Raw genomic sequence first — 21,629 nt, forward strand, 5'->3', positions numbered from 1 at the left:
AAATGACTTCAACCAAAAGCAATTTTAGATACATACCCAGGTTTAAAAAGCATATATCTCAAAGAATTTAGAAGTGAGGATGATATGCTTTGGAAAGCTCTGTAATAGGGCTCCAAAAGGATCTGATGATGTCAAATGTGCATAAAAAATGAAAGTGAAGTCGTTCAGTCCGACTCTTTGCGACCCCATGGACTGTAGCCCACCAGGCTCCTCCATCCATGGGGTTTTCCAGGCAAGAATACTGGACTGGGTTGCCATTTCCTTCTTCAGATCTTCCCAACGCAGAGACTGCACCCGGGTCTCCCGCGTTGTAGGCAGACGCTGTACTGTCTGAGCCACCAGGGAAGTCCAAATATGCTTAAGAGGACTTGAATCCATCTGTTTATGAGTTAATGCATTTTAATATAACACACAATTGACATTTAAACATACATATCTCTAAAATTTATATATTTAAGTTTACCAAAAAACTTTTTTGAGGAATTCTCTCATCAGAGAAATGAAAGTATAGCCTTACATTTGGCTGGATTCAGAATTCAAGTTTTAGAAGCACTTTTATACTAGGTATATTAACAGAAGGCACAGTGACAGAATTAAAATATATGAAGTTAATTTGATTACCTCATCAAAGAGGCCCCCCTGAATATCTCAGCTTATGGGTCATGCAGTCAGGCTCTACTGCATTACTTTATTTTCGTATGTGTCAATTCTCACAATGTGAAATAAATTACTTATATATTTATGGATACTTGGCTGTCTTGACTGGAGTGAGAATGGCATGAGGGCAGGGACTTGGGCTGGTCCTGTGAACTCTGGGCAGGAAGGAAGTTTGTCAGAGTCGGGAAAGGGAAGGAGGAGGTGAAGGCAGAAGCAGCTGGAATAGAAGGATGCCCAAAAGCTTATTTAATCTACTTCGGTCAGCAATCTGTGGGCTCTTTTTCTTGCAATGAGTGTATGTACAAACCAAAGATCATCCATATATTTCTGTATTAGTCAAGAAACACAAAAGGGAAAAAAACCCCATGAAACTAGAAGGACTAGAAGGAATTCAGTTTATTCATATAATTCTTCAAGTTCCAAGACAATAATATTTACAGACAAGCAGTTTTTTATTAATAATGTTTGCTCAAATTTTAATTTGTTCTATTTTTATTTTTAGAGCCAAAACACAAACTTGAAGGGAAGAAATGCTCCATTTTTTCACGTTCTGTTTCAAAGTGCAGGTTTTAAAATGTAACTCAATATTTATAAGGTTTTTTTCATTACCCTTTTTGCAAGAAATTAAAACTCATGAAATAAAAACATCACAAAGCCAATATTCAACAAAATCTGCAAGTTGTTTAAAGAAAGCATCTTTAATCAGAATATTGAATTTTTGATTAACCTAATAGAAAAAATTTTAATAATAAATCTGCAACATCTTTCCCTAACCAAACACTAAACAAATGGCAAAAGCAAAGTCATTCTTTGAAAAACAGCTGATATTACTGCCTTAATACCTTTTCAGGAGTTCTGATTTTTACAGAATTTTTCCAAATATATAAATTATCTGGGCAAAACATTTATGTTATTTTTTGTACTACTTTAATTCTAGAGTATTTTTCTAATTCCTGTTTCAGTTGCAGTTCTTTGCTTGATTTTCCCCTTTTAATATCTATTTGTTAAAGAAGAACTCTGAAATACTCTGAATTCCATCTTATTTGGTTAATGTGACTAATGAGACTTACCCTGGAAGATCTTAGTGTTTTTCTAAATTGAAAAATTAGCTACTCTACAATAAATTTGGCTGAATCACACTCTCTTTGGATACCTATACTAGATAACATAAAAAGTTAGCTAACATAAAAAGGTTGCAAAAAAGAAAAGTTGAAAAAACACTTTAGCTTTGCTAGTTATTTAGATTTAGCCAATGCAAATCTCTTTACCACATTGTAGGGCCCACTAGACTTGGGAAGGGGCTTCCCTGGTGGTTCAGATAGTAAAGAATCTGCCTACAATGTGGGAGACCTGGGTTTGATCCCTGGGTGGGGAAGAGCCCCTGGAGAATTGAATGGCTACCCACTGCAAGTATTCTTGCCCGGTGAATTCCACAGACAGTAGCCTGGGGCTACTGTCCCTGGGGTAGCAAAGGGTTGGACACAACTGGGCGACTAACGCTTTGACTTTCAGACTTGGGAAAGTCTATCCAGTTGTGAGGGATCTTTCTGACTTGGATCTTACAGAGACAGGGAATGGTTGTTGGTGGGCAAAGCATTTGCTGAACACACCAAGCTCTGTTGTTTAAGGATGATTATTACTCAAATGATTTTTACTTTCATGGAATGTTGAAAAGGAAAAAAAAATCTATGATCACACCATTAAAAAACTTGTGTTGCATTATTTAACTACTGAAATATAACTCAACTAATGGCACAAGCTAAAGACATTATTTCCATTTTTTGCTATAAAATCACTAGAAGAGCCATTTCAATTGTAAAAACAAATAAAAAAGAATCTGGTAGAAAGGGCTCTTTCTGGAAAAAGGTGTTAATGTGCTTTAAATTTCAATATCATAATCTAAAATTGCTTCAAACATAACAATTTTTAAAGTCTCTACTCAAGGACAAACACTGAAAATATGCAAACCTTGTTTTCTGTTAAAATATATTTTGCCAGTTAAAATTAGAAAATATTGAAATTAAAGGTATTTGTCATATTAGACACAGACTGATAAATTATATGAAGTTTCAAAAATTATAAAATTATTGGTCTAATGACTGATCTAAATAAAAAAAAAATGCTTAAGTTGGATGGCACAATACTACCATAAATTTGTATCCAAAAATATCAAAGACAAAAATCTTGTTTTCAAGAATTACTACTATTGCTTACCCTTAATCATATTAAATGTTACATTTACTCTCCTTATTCCATTAGAATAATCCCAAAGAGATTCTTTATATAATTATAACAGCTCCAATAACAACATCTCAAAAGATAAATTTCACAATATAATTATTTGTTCTAAAGGCTAGGTGAGTACTGAAAATAGCCTAGTACGGAGTTCACAAAATTAAATGCATGGAAATTCTTTTGGCATTTAAATGTCAGAGGTTGATTTCTTATTCCATTATATGATATACTATTGCATTTAAATGTTTTATCAAGGTTGTAATGTTTATAAATTTTTACTAATTGACATATATTTTTAAATGTTAAAAATAAAAAATACATAAGTAAAAAAATACTTGGATAAACTTGTTAAACCCCCTTTATTTCAGTAGACAGAAGACAATTCTCATTGTCCTGGCTCAAAGGGTTCTTCATGGCATGGACCTGGAAGGAAAAAAAAAAGCATGAGGATTTGAGAAGAGTTAACGATGCAGACAGACGGTATGTTTAATAGGAAAGTGGGATTATAGCCAAAGAAACCAGAGTTCGGACCGCACATCTGCCCTTCACTAGCCATGGGATCCTGACAAAATTACAATATTTAATCCTCCTCATCTGTAAAAGGGCAATAACATCCTTGTATCTCTCTCATGTATCTTGTGAGAATTAGGTGGAATAAAGGATGTAACTTGTCTCACACACAGGTAAAGGATGTAACTTGTCTTGCACACAGGGCTCTCTCAGATCTCCCTTTAGTTCCACTATGGTGCTACGTACAAACAGCAAGAACAGGGCTTCTTCACATCTTCAGAAGGATATGGTTTGTTTTTAGTGTGATGCGATCTCCATGGATTATTTTCACTCACAAAAACTAAAAAATGTGCTTAATGTCTTCTAATTTTTGAGTTACTCTTTGATACGATAATAAGTGCTTCCCTGGTGGCACACAGGTAAAGAATCTGCCTGCCAATGAAGTAAAAGCAAGAGACACAGGTTCGATCTCTGGGTCAGGAAGATCCCCTGGAGAAGAGCATGACAACCTACTCCAGGATTCTTGCTTGGGAAATCCCATCGACAGAGGAGCCTGGTGGGCTACAGTCCACGGAGTCACAGAGAGTTGGACACGACTGAGTGCACACAGAGGCACATATTTATAAGTAGGTAGTTGTTTCTTTTCCTTTTATTTTCACAATAATATAAGTGATGGAGAAGGCAATGGCACCCCGCTCCAGTGTTCTTGCCTGGAGAATCCCAGGGATGGGGGAGCCTGGTGGGCTGCCATCTGTGGGGTCACACAGAGTCGGACACGACTAACTTAGCAGCAATGTAAGTGAAGTGAAAGTCGCTCAGTCGTGTCTGACTCTGCGACCCCATGGACTATATATGGAATTCTCTAGGCTAGAATACTGGAGTGGGTAGCCTTTCCCTTCTCTAGGAGATCTTCCCAACCCAGGGATCAAACCCAGGTTTCCTGCATTGCAGGTGGATTCTTTACCAGCTGAGCCACTGGGGAAGCCCAAGAGTACTGGAGTGGGTAGCCTATCCCTTCTCCAGCAGATCTTCCCAACCCAGGAATCAAATTGGGGTCTCCTGCATTGCAGGAAGATTCTTTACCAACTGAGCTATAATATAACCAAAGGAAACATGTAACCAAATATAATAATAATATAACCAAATATAACCAAAAGGAAATCAACCCTGAACATTCATCTGAAGGACTGTTGCTGATGCTCCAATACTTTGGCCACCCAATGGGAAGAGCCAACTCATTGGAAAAGACCCCAGTGCTGGGAAAGATTGAGGGCAGGAGAAGAAGGGGATGACAGAGGATGAGATGCTTAGATAGCATCACCAATGCAACGGACATGCATTTGAGCAAACTCCAGAGGTAGTGGAGGATAGAGGAATCTGGAAGGCTACAGTCCATGGGGTCACAAAGAGGTGGACACAACTTTTACCAAATGAACAAGTCAAAGTGATAACAATTAAAAATTTTGAGAATCAAAGCTGGATTTGAGGTGTGGGAGGTGGGAGGGGGGTTCAGGATTGGGAACTCATGTACACCCATGGCTGATTCATGTCAATGTATGGCAAAACAAATACAGTTATGGCAAATTAAAGTAAAAATAAAAATTAAAAAAAAAAAACAAAACCAAAGCTGGATTTGATTCCAGAGATGGCTTTTTTAGCATCACAATAATTATTAAGAACACAAGAAAGTTCAAACTATGAAAACCTTTATGGAGCAATTACATAAAAGATTTCCTATTCTGAAATTTCAAATGTCTTCTTTAACTTATAGGTTTGCCATGTCTACTACACTGTGTTTATCATTAAAGCAGCAACAGCAATGTATCAAATTGAGCAAAAAGGAAAAAGCACAGTCATATACCCCTCGCCCCACCCCCACTTCTTTCTCTCCTCTATAGTTTTTTTTTTTTCAGGCTATGATTTAGGTGAAAACTTTCCAATCTTGTTTAAACTTACTTGGTGGAGCGGGATGGGAACGAAAGGATACATAGATAATCACACCACCACATAACACTTTTTTTGTGTGTGAGAAACGCACACAAAAAGGACTATGGAAATACAAGAGGAATGTCACGTGAGAGAACAGTAAGGAGTTCACTGGGGTTTGGATACAAAGGTGGAAGTGATGGGAAATGAGGCTGTGTATGTAGGGCTGTGAAGGGCCCTGCATTCCAAGCTAACCTATTTGAGTTTTGTCCTATAGGTTAACGGGCACTGGTGGCAACTCCAATATATAGGTGCTGCTGTGATGGGGTTCCCTAATTAGAAACAGAACTACCCTAACCTGCCCTATTCAGACAAATGAATGATAATCAATTCAATAAAGTTTTCTCCTTTCGTTTGTAAGAGATCCCAGGATTGAGAAAGAACTTTTTTAAAAAACACAATTCAGCAATTTATTTATTTAAATTTTTAGCCACACACCATGGCATGTGGGACCTTAGTTTCCTGACCAGGGATCAAAGCCATGTCCCCTGCATTGGAAGGCAGAGTCTTAATCGTTAAGACCACCAGAGAAGTCTCTCAACATGTTTCCTGAACTCTCTCTATTTTAACAAATACAAATCCTTGATAGTGTTAATATATTTTCTTCCTTCTTTTATTTATTTTTTTTCTTTCTTTTTTTTTCTTCCTTCTTTTATATTTCAGTTAATACCAAGTAGAAGCAAAAAGTCAAATCAAAGGTTCAAAACTAGTTTTTGGCTTAATTTGCAAGTGATATTTTTCACCTTCTATATCTGAAGACACACACAACTTACAGAACTATGATTTTCCTTGAGAAACAACTTTTCAATTTAAAAGAAAATCTCTTTTATTTCCCTGTTTAAGACATTAAGAGATGATTAACTTTACATACAGTACATTTTACCTCTGATGGTAGAATACCTGCGTGTTAATGGATAATTGTAGTTTTTGCAGAACTACTAATAATTGTTTTCAAATTTTGCTTTAACTATGGTAAATATGCCTTTCATTTTAGTTAAAACTATATTCTACAAGCAGAATTGTTTCAGAAAAAAACTTCAAGTTCTAGTGGCAATCTACCAAGTTGTTCTACCAACACACTTCAACTAACTTCCATTCACTTAGGCCATGATATTATATTAGAATACTATATATCTGATTAAAGTTCCCTTTTCTACCTTCTTTTTACTCTATTGTTTCCTCCGTTTGTCAAAAAATGTATGTTCACAATAGGAAACCTAGGAAATAACACTCTCCACAAACCTGAAATTTTATCACTCAGTGAGACAAGTTAAACTATTAGTGTATTTTATTTCAGTATTTCTAACCATTTATTTACATAAGTAAATTTATATGATACAGTTTTGAAAACTGTCACCAGAAACTTTTATAAACCCTTCAATGGTTGCATCATATTTCATTAACTATAACTTACTTTATTATTCCTTGAAGTTGGGTTTCATTGAAGGACAGATTAGTGATATTACTTTTTTCCTCTCAGTCTTTGATAACTAGGTGTCCACTGACAACATAATTCAACTGCCTGATATTTAAACAATTCTAAAAGGCTTCACAGAAAAATGTTATCTCACCACTTGCTGTAAATTCCACTTACAAAAATGTACAAAGATAAAAGTGAAAACTCTAGAAAGCAAGCATTAAGGCTTGTGAAACTCACCGTAAGTCCAAGGAACTTCTAGAAGCGCATCCAAATCAGGAGAGCAAGGGTATGGAGTGAATGGTTGATGGGGAGTATACTGTGAAAAAACTGGCTGCTGAAAGCTGTAAACAGGCGTTTGAGGTGGAAAATAGTCACTCACTGGCACAAAGTCATTTGCTTGTGGTTCCCCAGCAAAGTATTCAAAATATTGAGAGAACAAAAGATGAGAAGGGGTATTCTGAATATTACTTGTAACTGCAGTCAACATCCCAGAAGGAGGTGGCTGTACTTCATAGAATGCTGCTCCCTGGTATGTCTGGGTAATGGAACTGTCACTGCTGCTGCTGTAACGATAAACACACCAAGAACAGTAAGGATATGAAGTTTCAAGTGAGTACCCAGAAAGAGAGTCATACTCTGGGGTACATGCAGACTGTGGAACTTCATTCAAGTATGTGGCAGCATTCTGAGCTAAGACTTTTGAATTCTGTTGTTCAGACAAAGAGTATTCTACTGTTTGACTCACATTAAGGGTGATGTTCTCAGAGGCTTCTACAGGTATAGTATTGAAATTCAATGTGTCCTTCATGTATTTTTCTTTTGACTCAGTTTTTGCAGGTCGTGCTTTATTTATTTGCACAACAGGAATTTTGTTCTGGATATGCATGGGTTCTGGAGAACTGGTGCATGTATAATTAATGGATGAATTTAATATTTCATTATCTTGAGGTTCAAAGTCAGTCATTTCTAAAGGGGCATGGCTATCACTCACAAAACAGAAACTAGGTTCTGATGCATTCAGCAAAAGAGAAGCCTCAGTTCCTGGTTTTATGTCTGAGGGGCAGGATTTCTCTGCAGTATCTGGGGGATTTTTAAGAAATTTCTGTGGAGGCATCTCCTGGTCTTTTGAAAATGTGTCATCTACACTTTTTTGGTCAAAAATTGCCAAAGGAGAACAAGTTTTCTTCTCACTTTTTGTTTGAGCAGCACTAAAATTTCTATTTCTTTTCTTTGTGCTACTTAATTTCCCTTGTTGTCCAGTGAAATCTTCTGAAGGAGCAAATGAAATATTAGGTAAATCTATTTCATCTTCTCAATCTTTCAGGTTCATTAAAGGTACTGATCTTTGAGTTTCAACTTGTTTTGAAGAGACATGGCTTCTTTTCAGACTGTCAGATGAATCTGGTCCTATTTCATTTTCACTTTCAGAATGAGATCTCATAGTCCTGTTACATGTAATACATATATACAAACAACTGTAAATATACAGTCGTAAAATTTCAATATGAAGACATTTGTAAATTTTACTTGGGAGAAGAATTTTTTTTTGAAATGCAGATAAAGTACTTTATTGAATCTCTGTGAACACAGTAGCCTCTGCCTTGAGTCCCTCAGCCAGAGGGAGAAGGTGCTTCCCTGTCTCTCTTTCTACTTGGTTTCTTGAACCACTTTGAGCTTTTATTTGTGGCTCTTAGACATCACTATGTTCCAGGACCACATGGACTGCTTACTATTAGTAAAATGTACTCCCAGAGAATTGGATGCTTAGGTCTAGGATGAGATCCTGAAACCTTCAACCTTCATCTGTAAGTGGAGCCCATGTGATTCTAATGTTGGAAATATAGGCTGTGCTTGAGAAGCCTGGTCCTGGAGAAGGTCTGTGTATGCGTGTTAAGTCACTTCAGTCATGTCTGACTCTTTGTGAACTTATGGACTGTAGCTTTCCAGGCTCCTCTGTCTGTGGGATTCTCCAGGCAAGAATACTGGAGTGGGTTGCCATGCCCTCCTCCAGGGCATCTTCCTGGCCCAGGGATCGAACCCAAGTCTCTTACATCTCCTGCGCTGGCAGGCAGGTTCTTTACCATTAGTGCCACCTGGGAAGCCCCCTGGCTAAGCTACAGGGCCCATATTCAGTAGTGATATCTGTGCATTGTGTTACATTCTCCTCTTAGCCCCAGAGACACATGTATAAATTGTATTTCATATTTTCTATTTTTTAAAAAATAGATTTATTTTAATTGGAGGTTGATTACTTTACAATATTGTATTGGTTTTGCCATACATCAACATGAATCCGCCACAGGTATACACGTGTTCCCCATCCTGAACCCTCCTCCCTGCCCATACCATCCCTCTGGGTCATCCCAGTGCACCAGCCCCAAGCATCCAGTATCCTCCATCAAACCTGGACTGGTGATTCGTTTCATATATGATATACATGTTTCAATGTCCTTCTCCCAAATCATCCCACCCTCACCCTCTCCCACAGAGTCCAAAAGACTGTTCTGTACATCTGCGTCTCTTTTGCTATCTCGCATACAGGGTTATCGTTACCATCTTTCTAAATTCCATATATATGCGTTGCTGCTGCTGTTGCTAAGTCACTTCAGTCGTGTCTGACTGTGTGTGACCCCGTAGAGGGCAGCCCAGCAGGCTCCCCCATCTCTGGGATTCTCCAGGCAAGAACATTGGAGTGGGTTGCCATTTCCTTCTCCAATGCATGAAAGTGAGAAGTGAAAGTGAAGTCACTCAGTCGTGTCCAACTCTTAGCGACCTCATGGACTGCAGCCTACCAGGCTCCTCCGTCCATGGGATTTTCCAGGCAAGAGTACTGGAGTGGGGTGCCATTGCTGCGTTAGTATACTGTATTGGTGTTTTTCTTTCTGGCTTACTTCACTCTGTATAATCGGCTCCAGTTTCATCCACCTCATTAGAACTGATTCAAATATATTCTTTTTAATGGTGAGTAATACTCCATCGTGTATATGTACCACAGCTTTCTTATCCATTCATCTGCTGATGGACATCTAGGTTGCTTCCATGTCCTGGCTATTATAAACATTGCTGCGATGAACATTGGCGTACAAGTGTCTCTTTCAATTCTGGTTTCCTTGGTGTGTATGCCCAGCAGTGGGATTAAGATTTCACATTTTCTCTTTGTATTGGCACTATACAAGAAACATTTCCCCAGTTTTACTCCCTTGATTTAAACTGAGCTACTTTTCATGTTGAAGGTGATACATTCCACATTTCAAATATTTTTCCAATACATCTGAAAATGTAGAGTGCTGTCAATATTGTAATAAATTATTTTATGCTTCAGACATTTCCTGATTTTAATTTTTTTGCAGTAGTTTCTAATTCATATACCTCCAGCCTAGTGATACAGAGCTGGTGAAACCACCAGCTGTGACTCCCTGCTCAAAGATTATCTTCTGTTTTCATAAATGACTGAGGTATTTTGTCTGTTTAAGGTCAAGAACAGGAGAAGCAGACTTCCAAAATTTCTTGCCAACTGAACATCCTTGGCATTCCTACCTAAATGAGACAGTCTCAATGAAGTCTGAAGGAAGCATTCATTATGGATGTCCAGAAAAAAAAGAGTTCAAATAGGTCCCCAAGGTAATTGTAATTTTTGGTGTCTCAACCAATTCTTTGAATTACAAGTGGAAAAGAACACGTTGAAAGATAAAGGTGATCATTCTTGCACAGTCAAGACAAATTCATCCTTGGCCTGGAATTTGTATACCCCACTCATGAAACTAAAAACCCCTTATTTTACGTAGTCCAGCCTCCTTAAAAGGCATTCGAATGACAACCTGCATTGTCATCAATATAATATTTGACAGTTTCCACAAAGTGCAGTTTTGAGTTTGTTGCATTTCCAATGATGTTTCAGTGATGTCTCAACCTTTCAGACTGACAGCTGGCCTGTATGATCTGTCCTTTTAGTACTGTAGTGAAAGTCAGCCAGTCGTGTCCCGACTCTTTGTAACACCATGGATTATACAGTCCATGGAATTCTCCAGGCCAGAATACTAGAGTGAGTAGCCTTTCCCTTCTCCAGGGGATCTTCCCAACCCAGGGATCGAACCCAGGTCTCCCTCATTGCAGGTGGATTCTTTACCAGCTGAGCCACAAGAGCAGTAAAGGGGATGCTGTGGCTGCACGGGCTGGGCCTGCCACGTGGCAGGCAAGATTTCCACCACGGAACCACCCACGCACCTAAGGCACACTCTTAGAGAATGTTCTTCTATGACAATGACACCCTATATTACCTTTATATTAGAATTCATTCCCCTGCCAAGTGAGACAGAGTTTGATTCTTTGAATAGCAAGTACCTACCTATACTTAGTAACAAAACTGAGATAGTTACAGAACTGGTTTCTGTTATCCTTCTGATAGCCTATTCATCTTTATAAAATTAATTATTTGGCTGAACCAGGTCTTAGTGGCATGCGGGATCTAGTTCCCTGACCAGGAATTAAACCCAGGCCCCCTGGATTAGGAGCACAGGGTCTTTAGCCACTGGACCATCAGGGAAGGGCCTCTGAGAGCCTATTCATCTCTATGCCACTCCATGATTATTCAGAGTCATCTGTGCCAGGTAGAAGATTCTAGAAATGGAGTAAATGAGAGATTGTATTTAGAGAAGCAAAACCAAGCAAGACAGATGACATGCTTATCTTTTTTCATTCCTATTATTCATTTTCCTTCATAGGATGGGGAAAAAAAAGGTAAAAATGCAGCTTGTCATAAATTGAGAATCTTACAGAGTGGAATGAAACAAGAAATGGTCAACAAGTCCAGTGGTGCTACTTCATGTCAAAATGAGAAAAATATAAATAATGCAGTTTGTTTTTACTAAAAATAATGAATTAAAAAAGTATTTAAAGATCTAGCATTTTGAAGTCATGGTCTTTCTGTACTGTGGTGTTAATATAATCCTTTCATGGAACAGTAGTATACTTATAATATGTGCATATTTGACTTAAGTTCTCAGTAATATAACTTGGCAATTTGTATCTTTTAAACCAGTCTTGAAATTTGACAAGTCTGTGAAATTCACAAGTTTAAAAAACTCTATTTGATCACTTGCCCCGTTCTGATGTTCTTTTTACTAAGCCAGTCAGGAAGCCCCATCAATTCATTAAATGTCTGTCAAATATGACTTTTACTTTCTTATTCTGTAAAGCATCACTCTTTTCTAAGCCCTAGCTGACTTATTACTCTTAACTGAACTTAGTCACTCCTTACCCTTTAAATCACTGTAAAAACATCTTTCATGGGACATCCCTTTTGATGCATAATGAAATTCAAACTAAGAGACTGACACAACCCCCCTCCCCCGCCTCCTTAGCACACTCTTGTCCCTGAAGTTACATGTAGAGCCCCAAAGAGGTACTAAGTAAATGTTCAAGTCTTGCTCCATAATACATGCTCAATTTTATTCAGTTTTTCATCAAACAGGGCTGATGGCAACTCCTACCTTGCATGCTCGAATGGTGACTTTTCTCTTTTGATTTCTGTGACATGTTTCATGTCAACCTATGTTTAAAAAATACAAAGACCTACATTGTTGATGGTTTAAAGTACAATATATTCATTATTTTATTTACCAGACATCTGCAATTGCTTGTTCTGTCATCCTCTAAAATGCACCATCTGAAACTATCTTCATTAATGATCCTCTCCTTTAAAAATTAGTGACTCTGTTGAATGTCTCATATTTGAAAAATGTTTGGAAACATTTTGTAAAAAAGCAATTACCCACATCTTACAACAAGTAGGAAGCCTGCTCTGTGTTTTATATCCTTTTCAGTAAGCCAGTCACCCAGTTCCATGGTAATGCCTGTCAAGTGTGGATTTTTCTTTCTTATTCTGTAAAACAGTACTTTTTTCCTAAGACCCAGGTGACTTACTACTTACAACTATAATTAGAATCTCTCCCCTTTAAATCATTGAAAAAACATGGAAAAAGCACTTTGTGAAGAATAAAAACAGTTAATGTTTGTACAATCATTAGAACATTGCCAACTATTTAATAAATGCTGTATAAAATTTGTTAAACAAAATGCACTTATGTACGACAACTTCTAACTCCTTCATAATTAAATATTTTAAAATATTGCTACGTTCCTCTGTGTGGGTGATAACGGTCAAGAACACAGACTTCACTGTCAATTTTTATTTATAACATTAAGTATAGCCTTGTTGTAGAGAAGCTATTCAGAAAATACCTGGTCACTCACTCAATACTTGCTCACTCATAATAGAGACTTTCTCTTAAGCAATTATTAAAATTCACAACCTTCCAAGAAGTGTTTTCTAATAAAATAATTAATTTGTAAGTTTAAAGATAGACATTTGTTAAGGTATCTCTCATATACGCAGTCATTCATATCATTTTACAGATAATATGAATGGTTTAATCCAATAGTTTAATTAGTAAATTCATTTTGCAAGGGAACATTTAAAGCATTCTTAATTTTTACAATTCTGTAAACTACATACTTGTTTGCTTCAACAAGTTTGCTCTCTTAGACTTACAAAACTCACTTTAAAACATTCATTACCTTTTGTTTTTTACAACTGGGAACAGCAGTATCTTTCTCTTGTTCCTGAGAGTCTCCACATTTGTCTACAGTGAGAGGTCGTTTTTTAGAGGAATTTGAAACATTTTTAATTATGTACTCTGAAACTAAAGACACCTTCCCGCAGGTACTGGACTTTTTGATACTCTTCCTACGATTTATGTGACTATTTGCATTTTTCTTTCTCTTTGGTTGGAAAGTCTTTCTGTTGTGTAGCATTTGGCACAGGATAAAGGAAATGGTTAACTGAGCATTTTTAACACATATTATCTTCATATGTTCAATCGTTTTCATGACTTTCATAGTATGGACCATTTTCCCTACATCCTTCCGAGGGGTGGCTGTTATACTTCCAAGCAGTGTGGAAAACTGACTGTAGTTGTATTCCAATTCTGTCACAGTGGTCCCATAATTTATGGATGCTATACATGGCACAAAGTTGATGTATGTGGAAATGGAATACTCCGATTTCTTAACAAGGTTTTTTATTTCTGAAAGTTCTTCAAGTTCTCTTGACAGCAAACGAACAGCATAGGAGCTGTTAACAGCTTCATTATATTTGTAGATAATATCCAGATCTTTCTTAAGTTCAGAAATAGAAGTCTCTATCACCTTCCAAAGACAATCTGTTGGATTACCTTTTAGAAATGAGAAAGAAGTCATTTTTTCTTGGCAGTGAACCAGTTCAGGAAGAAGCGACATATCAAACCAAAGCATACTTCGAAACCTCTGCTTGTCTAGTTTCTTTGCCACTGAGTTTTTAAGAAAGTGAATTGTTTCTGAGAGCATGACGATTTCAATATAGGTTTCAATGGCCGCAGGTTTTAAAATTACTGCCTTATGGCTGTAGTTTTTCATCATGTACAAACTATTTTCTTCGGTGATAAAAATATCATCTATGTTGTCTTCTTGCAGCAACTGAAAACATTTTTTTAAAATTTTTAAGTCATCGGTACATCTCAAAGTGAGTTCCTGTAATTTTTTCACATCTGCAAATTCAGCTTGATCCAATATTTCACTAACACAACAGATATCTGGATGTGAAAGCAAAGTACCATTAAGCCTAGGGTTTTCCATGCTAATTGTTGCTTTGTTTACTACAGCATTTGACTTTCTCGAAGTAATCACTGAATTCTCAAGTCCAATAGTGGAAATTTGTTCAATGCTTAAATCTTTAGACAATGTATCATATATCTTCTGCAACTTAGAAACTGCACATTGATTCATTCTAAGTAGTATTTCTTTGTTCCTTTCTGAGTAATTTTTGCAGAAAGACTGTCTCTTTTCTTCCCAAACAAGACTTTTTGAAGCATCAAAAAAGATATGTTCCAGACCATAAAGAGCTATTTTAATATTTACTGCCTCATTGCTCTTGATAAAATTAACTTTTGAGGAGATCATTTCTATGATAATCCACAGATGGTCTTGTTTTCCTGGACAGGAATCAATTTGGGGGCAGTCCCCACACATACTGATCAGGCTTAATGTACTTTTCCTCAAGGTTTCTAGGTCTCCTAAACTATCTCCAAAGTTAACTCCACAGGTAAATGGCACAGAAAGAGAAAAGTCAAAGCAATCTGAACACTGCTTCATTACTGCTTCACATTCATCAATTTGTCGCTTGTATTTTAAGTATGTATAGTATGAATTGTTTCCCCTTTTGGTTTCTTCAAACAGTTCAATTAATTGACCATGATAGCTTTGCAGCTCAGAGAAGGCATTATATTTTAATCTGCCTTGAAAAGCTGGATAGAAATTGGATTGTTGCTGAAATCCACGTGGTCTGCCAAGCAGCTCACTGTACAGTGTCTCATCATACCAGAGCAAGCTCCGGAATGTTGGTTCACCTCCCAGGAGCCTTTTTTTGTTTTCAATGAATTGAATAGTTTCCATCATCATTTGGAGTTCTACCAAGGAGTCAATAGCACACGGTTTTAATCTGTGTCTGCAGTTACCCCATAGGTTTTCTTCTACCAACAGGTCTCTTGAAATCAAGATTTGTTTAAATGAACATTTTTGTTTTCTTTCAAAAGCTTCAACAAACAAAGGAAGAATATTTTGACAAACTTCACTTTCTTCCTGCAGAATCTGTAGAGATGACGTTTCATCTGCCCTCCTCAAAATTTGAGTGAGCTTAACTGTAGGAGCCAAATTATTACTTGAACAATGTTTTTCTTTGAATTCATTTATGTATGACGTAGACTTCGGAGGAGGAGGAGGAGAGACTTTGGAGGGTTCAGACTGGCCACGCAGATGAGGCATATGACCCCTTCCTGTAATGCCTGGTTTGGGGTCACAGGCTACTTCTGAATGTAATGAGGAGTCACACTGAGAATCTTGGCTAACTCTTCCCTCCTCCTTCTTTCTTTTGTTAAGCTGATTAGAAGCAATGTTTCTCAAAGAGACTGCCTCAGTAGCCTTTTTAATCTTTACTTGAGAATCAATCAAGTTATTTTGCATCGTTTTCTCACTTAAGCAGGAGGAGCCTTCTAATATATTATTCTTTTGATCTTTGTACTCAGTCTTAACACTTGATCCTTCAGTCACGTTCATGTGAACTGAATCCTTTCCTTTTTCTGCTTGTTTATCTTTCCACATTTTTCTGTCCTGAATGTCTTTCTCTCCAATACCTTCTTGGGAAGAAGAGCCCTTTATGTTATCTTTTACGAGCAGAAAACTATCATCGGGAAATACTTTCTTCATCGCACTGTCTTTACTTTCTTCAGTTTCTGATGTGACAGTCACCTCAGAATTCTTAACATCTGTTTCATTCCCATCGATATGAACGCATTTACTTGAAGAGCAATATTCTGTCTTTTGAAGTTTGTTTCCACCACATCCTTGCAAACAGTGTGGTGCAATGGTAGACACTGCTGGAAAACCTACAGCAGTGATGCTCTGTGTAGCCATGGAAGACTTCGAAGATTCTCCCTTCCTGTCTGTCGCTGGAGTGGGTGATAACGACTGAGGAATACTGTTAGACTTTTTGCTTGTTATCGGAGTTTGACTTAATGGATCCATAAGGAAGCTTCCTGTAATAATGCCTGGTTTGGAGCTCTCCTTAGGAGTTGTCCATTTTTCTATAGGAAAATTTACCTCCAGGTTTCCTTTATAACCAGATAAAATAAGGTTATTTGGTTTGTAGATATCAATGTCAAAAAAATGCTTCACCTTTGATTCTAAGACAGAAATAACTGTGTCAGTTTCCACTTTTGTGTGGGCTGTACAAGTTGCATCATTATTTTGGTCCACACTAAAACTTATGTTGTTTTCTTTTATGCAACTTAAAGACATCAAATTCCTTTCACTTATTATTTCTTTAGCCTCAGGATTGTTTACTTTTGTTGTATACTTACTATTATCAAGTGCTGAATGGTTCTCAAGTTTTTCATATTTACTAATGTTAGATGCAAACTCTGTATCAGTTTGGTTTTCTTTTTTAGTTAGTTTCTCATCTGGGCAGTCTGGGGAAAAGAGACATCCAGTTTTTCTAGAAAAAGGCTGAAGTTCTGATGATTTGGAATTTCTCACACTGCTGTTGGTATAAGCTGACTGACTTGTACTTTGAGACACGGAGCACAGGGCTAACCGTGATTCCGGACACACTTGATCACAGTATTCTCTCATGTGAACTGTGGTGTGACTACTGGAGACACCAGACACACTTTCAGAAAGGCACTCTGTGAGTCTCTCTCTATTTGTTCTATAAAACTTGTGCTTTGATACATGAGTATCAGCTTCAAATCCCAAAGTTCTATTCTCTCCAGGTATACTGTATTTTCTTTTTGACAGAAAATGTTTAGTGGAATAATACCTTCTTTCAGACACAGAACCATAACCTTGAAGGTCACAACTTTCCCAGAAACTATTGCATATTACTGCATATGCTCTTGGTAAAGGGCCCCCTCTTTTCTCTCCCACTTTAGTTATCAGCTGCAAAGACGTGTGAACTCTTCTGTGAGCTTCTTTTAAGTGAAGAATGGCTCTGTCAAGTTTTCTGGAAAGACATTTGCTTTTGCATAAAGATGCTTCTCTATTTAGAATATCCAGGACACTCCCAATGTGTTTTTCTGATTGTGAAAAGGTTTTAATTCGTTCTTGGGATAACAAAAAAAAACATTCCAATGAGTCTTGACTTGTTCGCTTCCTCTTCTTCTCACAAATTTTGTGATGTCTTAAATTTTTATCTGGTATCTTCTGGTCCCTGAAAGGTGTATGGGACTTTCTTTTGCTAATTCTTGATCCTGTCTCCTTTTTACTTCTAGTACCATTACCACTGGTTTTTGATTCTGTCAGGGAACATCTGTTTTCCTTATTTCCTGTTGTGACATCAGAAGGTTCAGTTAGCAAAGGTCTGTTTTGTTTTTCAGACATGTGATTCTCATGCATATTATGACTCAAGTCAAAGGAAAGTGAGGTTTCAGATAAACTTGCTAGTCCAGATTCTTGCCTTATATTACCAAATTCATTTTCAGAGGGATGATCTGAATTTTCAGCAGAACACTGAGAATGAATTTCAAATTCTAGAACTTCCTCCTCCTCCTCCTCATTTATTTCTGATTCTGTGGCTTCAGTTACATATTTGCAGAAATCATCTTTTGATGCAAGGGACTCAACGGTAGGACTGAATCCTTTCACACATGTATTAGTAATCGTAACTTGCAGATCAGGAAGTAAAATTTGTTCGACGACCTCTGCTTCATAATCTTGTGTAGAGGAAAAATCACAACTCTGTTCTTCAGACCAATGCTGGTCCCAATTCTCACCTCTTGTGGTGCTTTCCAAAACTTCCATCTCCCCATTACTGCTTCCCAACAGACCTTCCCAATCGATGCGAGACTTCAGAGCCTCATAGGAGTCCTCGAATTCTTCATAAAGTACATTTCCATGGCTAAGAGTACCCTGTGGAATACTCACAGGAGACGCATCATCACTCTCTTCTGATCCTACTTCAGTTTCATTATCCAATCTGAAACTTTGAAGAACTGAGTTGTCACTTACTGTTTGATAAAATGAGTTGTGGAATCGATTTTTATCTGTATTTATTTCAGAAGCAGAAACCTTAAGTGTGCTTAACAAACCAAAATCTGGACTCTCAGAACAAGTTTCGTTAAACTGGGCTCTTTGGTGATCTTCAGGATTTGTGCTTACCACAGGCATTGCGGCATCGGCTATCTCAACTGCAGCATGTGAGGCTACCGAAGAACTTGCAATTTGAAGAAATGCTGTGGAAATCAAATGCTCCCCAATCCTTTCAGTATTTTGAATATCTTTTTCTTTTATGGCGGTAATGGGATCTTCATTTTCTAATGATGTAGACTCAGTGCACACATGTTTTTTTCCACTAGTTAAGTTAAAAGCAGTAGAAAATTCTTCAGAACTCAAAGTTTCAATGCTATCGTCATCTTTATCCACCCTCCTTTCACCTATGTTGGTAAAAAATTTTGTTTTGTGTGTCTGCTTCTCATCTCCGTACATATTCCCTATGTTGTTTTCTGTAGATGAAGCAATGTTCTCCATTTCAGCCTCATTCCGGCTTTCTTTATCATTCTCTCTTTGTTCTCTGAAATCAGTATTCGGGTGCACATCATTGTTCAATTGTGCAATACAGAACTGAGTATGATGCTGACCTTTACTGTCAATTAGAGGAGTTTCTTTGCAGTCTCTTGGAATGTTTTCTAGGGACACTGGATCATATTCATTTCTCCTTTGAACACATATACGTTCACCAGCTATGCTGCAATTTGCATCATGAGCTGTTTTAATATCATGACATGAAGTAACAGCTGGCAGTTGTGTGGTCTGGGGTATGTCTTCTGCTTCCTGGAAAGCATCAGCCATAATGCTAACACAGTTTTGATCTGGTTTTTCCAATTTTAGCTCCATTAGTTTTTGAGAAATGGCAAAATGTGTATGAATGTTATCTTTACACTCTAAAGAGTTCTTAGGAGGCTTCTGTGGAAGTTTCTCCACTCTTGGAGTAAGATTGTTTTGTATTTCCGATGCTAGGTGACCTAGCTTATACTTCTCCTCTGTGGTAAATGGCAAAGATTTTGTTTTTTCTAACCCTTGAGTAATTAATATTTGATCACAATTTTCCTGCAAATAATCAAGACTCTTATTCTCTTTGTTGTCTTGGTTCAAAGAAATGTAATTGTCTATTGGACCGATTTTTCTTTTATTAGTAAAAGAATGATCACTTCCTTTCCACAAACTTTGCTTTTCTTCATGTTTGGCATTGTCTTCTGGCTCGGTGAAGTTTCTCATCTTTCCAGTATTTTGAATGTACTCATGTATGCTTTCTTCACTTTGGAGTGGAAAAAGTGTAGACATTTGATGACCAGTCTCATATACAGTTTTAAAATTAGAAAACTGTGATTCTGGAGAGATGGGACCACTGTACTTATCTGTACAAATACCCACTGATTCATAAGAGTCATGTGACTCACTGCTTTCATCAGTTAAAAATGGGATGGTGTCTCTCTGCTGGGATCTCTGAGCTTTTCCTTCCTTGTGTTTTTGGATTTCCGCTTCTGAAACTACATTTGACAAAAACATTGGGAAAGAAAAATCATCCTGGTTCTCACATTGCCCTGTCATGGTAATTTTATTGAGAGCTGTACAATCACAGGTCTTAGAGCCCAGGTTGTGAGCCTGGGTTTGTGAATCATCCAAAGAAATTCTGAAGCAAGAGGCATCCAAACCATTAGTAATAATCTGATCACCAGGCATGCCTTCAGATGTGGAGGCAGGATTAGCTGGCATAGATGACAAGTTTATTTCTGAATTAACAAAATCTAAACTCTTCTCAAATGGCAAAATCTCACTTAAACCTGTAACAGTATTATCTTTTCCCATGCTTTCTTCTCTCTTCATCAGTCTTGGGTCTTTGGTGAGTTTTGAAGTGATAACTGTGCTTGAGTCAGTATTGTTATGAAGGGGAAAAGGAGCAGCAAGACTACTTAAAATAGTTTTAAGATATGTCAAATTTAGGAGGTCACTATTATTAACACTTTCTCTGGTATTACTGGGAATAAATGAATAGCCTGAATCCCATGCAAGTAATTGAGACGAGTCTCTGCATTCTGCTGAACTGTACTCCATATGTCCACTGTATGTTTCAGGTACAGAAGTGTTTCCATTTTGGATATTTCCATAGCAATTAGAAATATCTGAGTTGGAAGGATTTATCTCTGAATTTGACGCAGTGCATGAACAGTTTTCCTGAACAAATGGATCTACAGGTTTCCTGAAATGCTCAAAGATGACAGTAGCATCTTTTCCTTTTCCAATTCTTTTGGCCACTGTACAGTTATTCAGAGAGCATGTCCTTTCTGTGGAAATAATAAGAAAGTAAGGAAAAGTAGGAAGAAAAAGTATTCCTACAGGCAACTCTATTAATGCAAGTAAACCATGTCATGAGTGGCACTGACTAAAAGTCTATCAAATAATCTAGTGATTAAAGTATGTTCTCAGCAGAAAAAGCAAGAAGAGAAGAGGATGAGTAACTGACCAATAAAGTATAATTGATGTAGCATGAAATTCTGTCTTATAGGCCCCTTACTAACATAAGTCTTTGCCATAAAAATTTGAATTCTGATAAACACTAAGAAATAGAAAAATTAAACAGGAATAAAAACATATTTTATCACAGACTAGGTCTTTCTTCTCTTAGTTTACTACAAGCAGGTATTCTATAATAGAGTCTACATATGATTAGGTCAGATTATCTCCCTGTATCTACTGTTACCTTGCTTCATTTCCCTCTACCACAGGAGAACAAAAACAGAAAGGAAAGGGGAATTAGGTGAAGAAATGGGGGTGGGTGGTAGATCAAAAAGTTTGCACAAAATCCTTCCCAGAAGCCAAAGCAAGCCACTACCCCTGCTCTACTATGAAATAAATATTCTGGCAAATAATATATGTAAATAAAAACCTGGAAAATAGAAGCAAATTTTCTTTTAATTTTTTAGAGATTTAAAACTTCATAAAAATTTCACAGAATAACAAAGGAACTTATAAAAATGCATAATGAGCAAGTAAAATGTTCACAAAGCATTCATAGCTCAATGAAAGTGAAAATCACTCAGTTATGTCCCATTCTTTGCGACCCCATGGACTATACAGTCCATGGAATTCTCCAGGCCAGAATATTTGAGTGGGTAGTCTTTCCCTTCTCTGGGGGGTATTCCCAACCCATGTATCAAACCCAGATCTCCTGCATTGC

The 21,629-nt window shown here is 37.3% G+C and overlaps 1 protein-coding gene across 1 annotated transcript in view; it reads right to left on the reverse strand.

The window, feature by feature from the left end:
* Positions 1–1,029: 1,029 nt before the first annotated feature.
* The window catches only part of TEX15 (testis expressed 15, meiosis and synapsis associated), a 65,229-nt gene continuing 44,629 nt past the window's right edge, over positions 1,030–21,629 (reverse strand). Inside the window, exons 7-10 of the mRNA XM_040242902.1 lie at positions 13,385–20,736; positions 12,298–12,356; positions 7,046–7,371; positions 1,030–3,315 (exon numbers count right to left, since the gene is read on the reverse strand). Of these exons, the coding sequence (XP_040098836.1) occupies positions 3,278–3,315; positions 7,046–7,371; positions 12,298–12,356; positions 13,385–20,736 (7,775 nt within the window). The 3' untranslated portion in view covers positions 1,030–3,277. The remainder of the gene's footprint in view (positions 3,316–7,045; positions 7,372–12,297; positions 12,357–13,384; positions 20,737–21,629) is intronic.

The sequence above is a fragment of the Oryx dammah genome, unplaced genomic scaffold (assembly GCF_014754425.2).
Source record: "Oryx dammah isolate SB20612 unplaced genomic scaffold, SCBI_Odam_1.1 HiC_scaffold_7, whole genome shotgun sequence".
Taxonomy (NCBI): Eukaryota; Metazoa; Chordata; class Mammalia; order Artiodactyla; family Bovidae; genus Oryx; species Oryx dammah.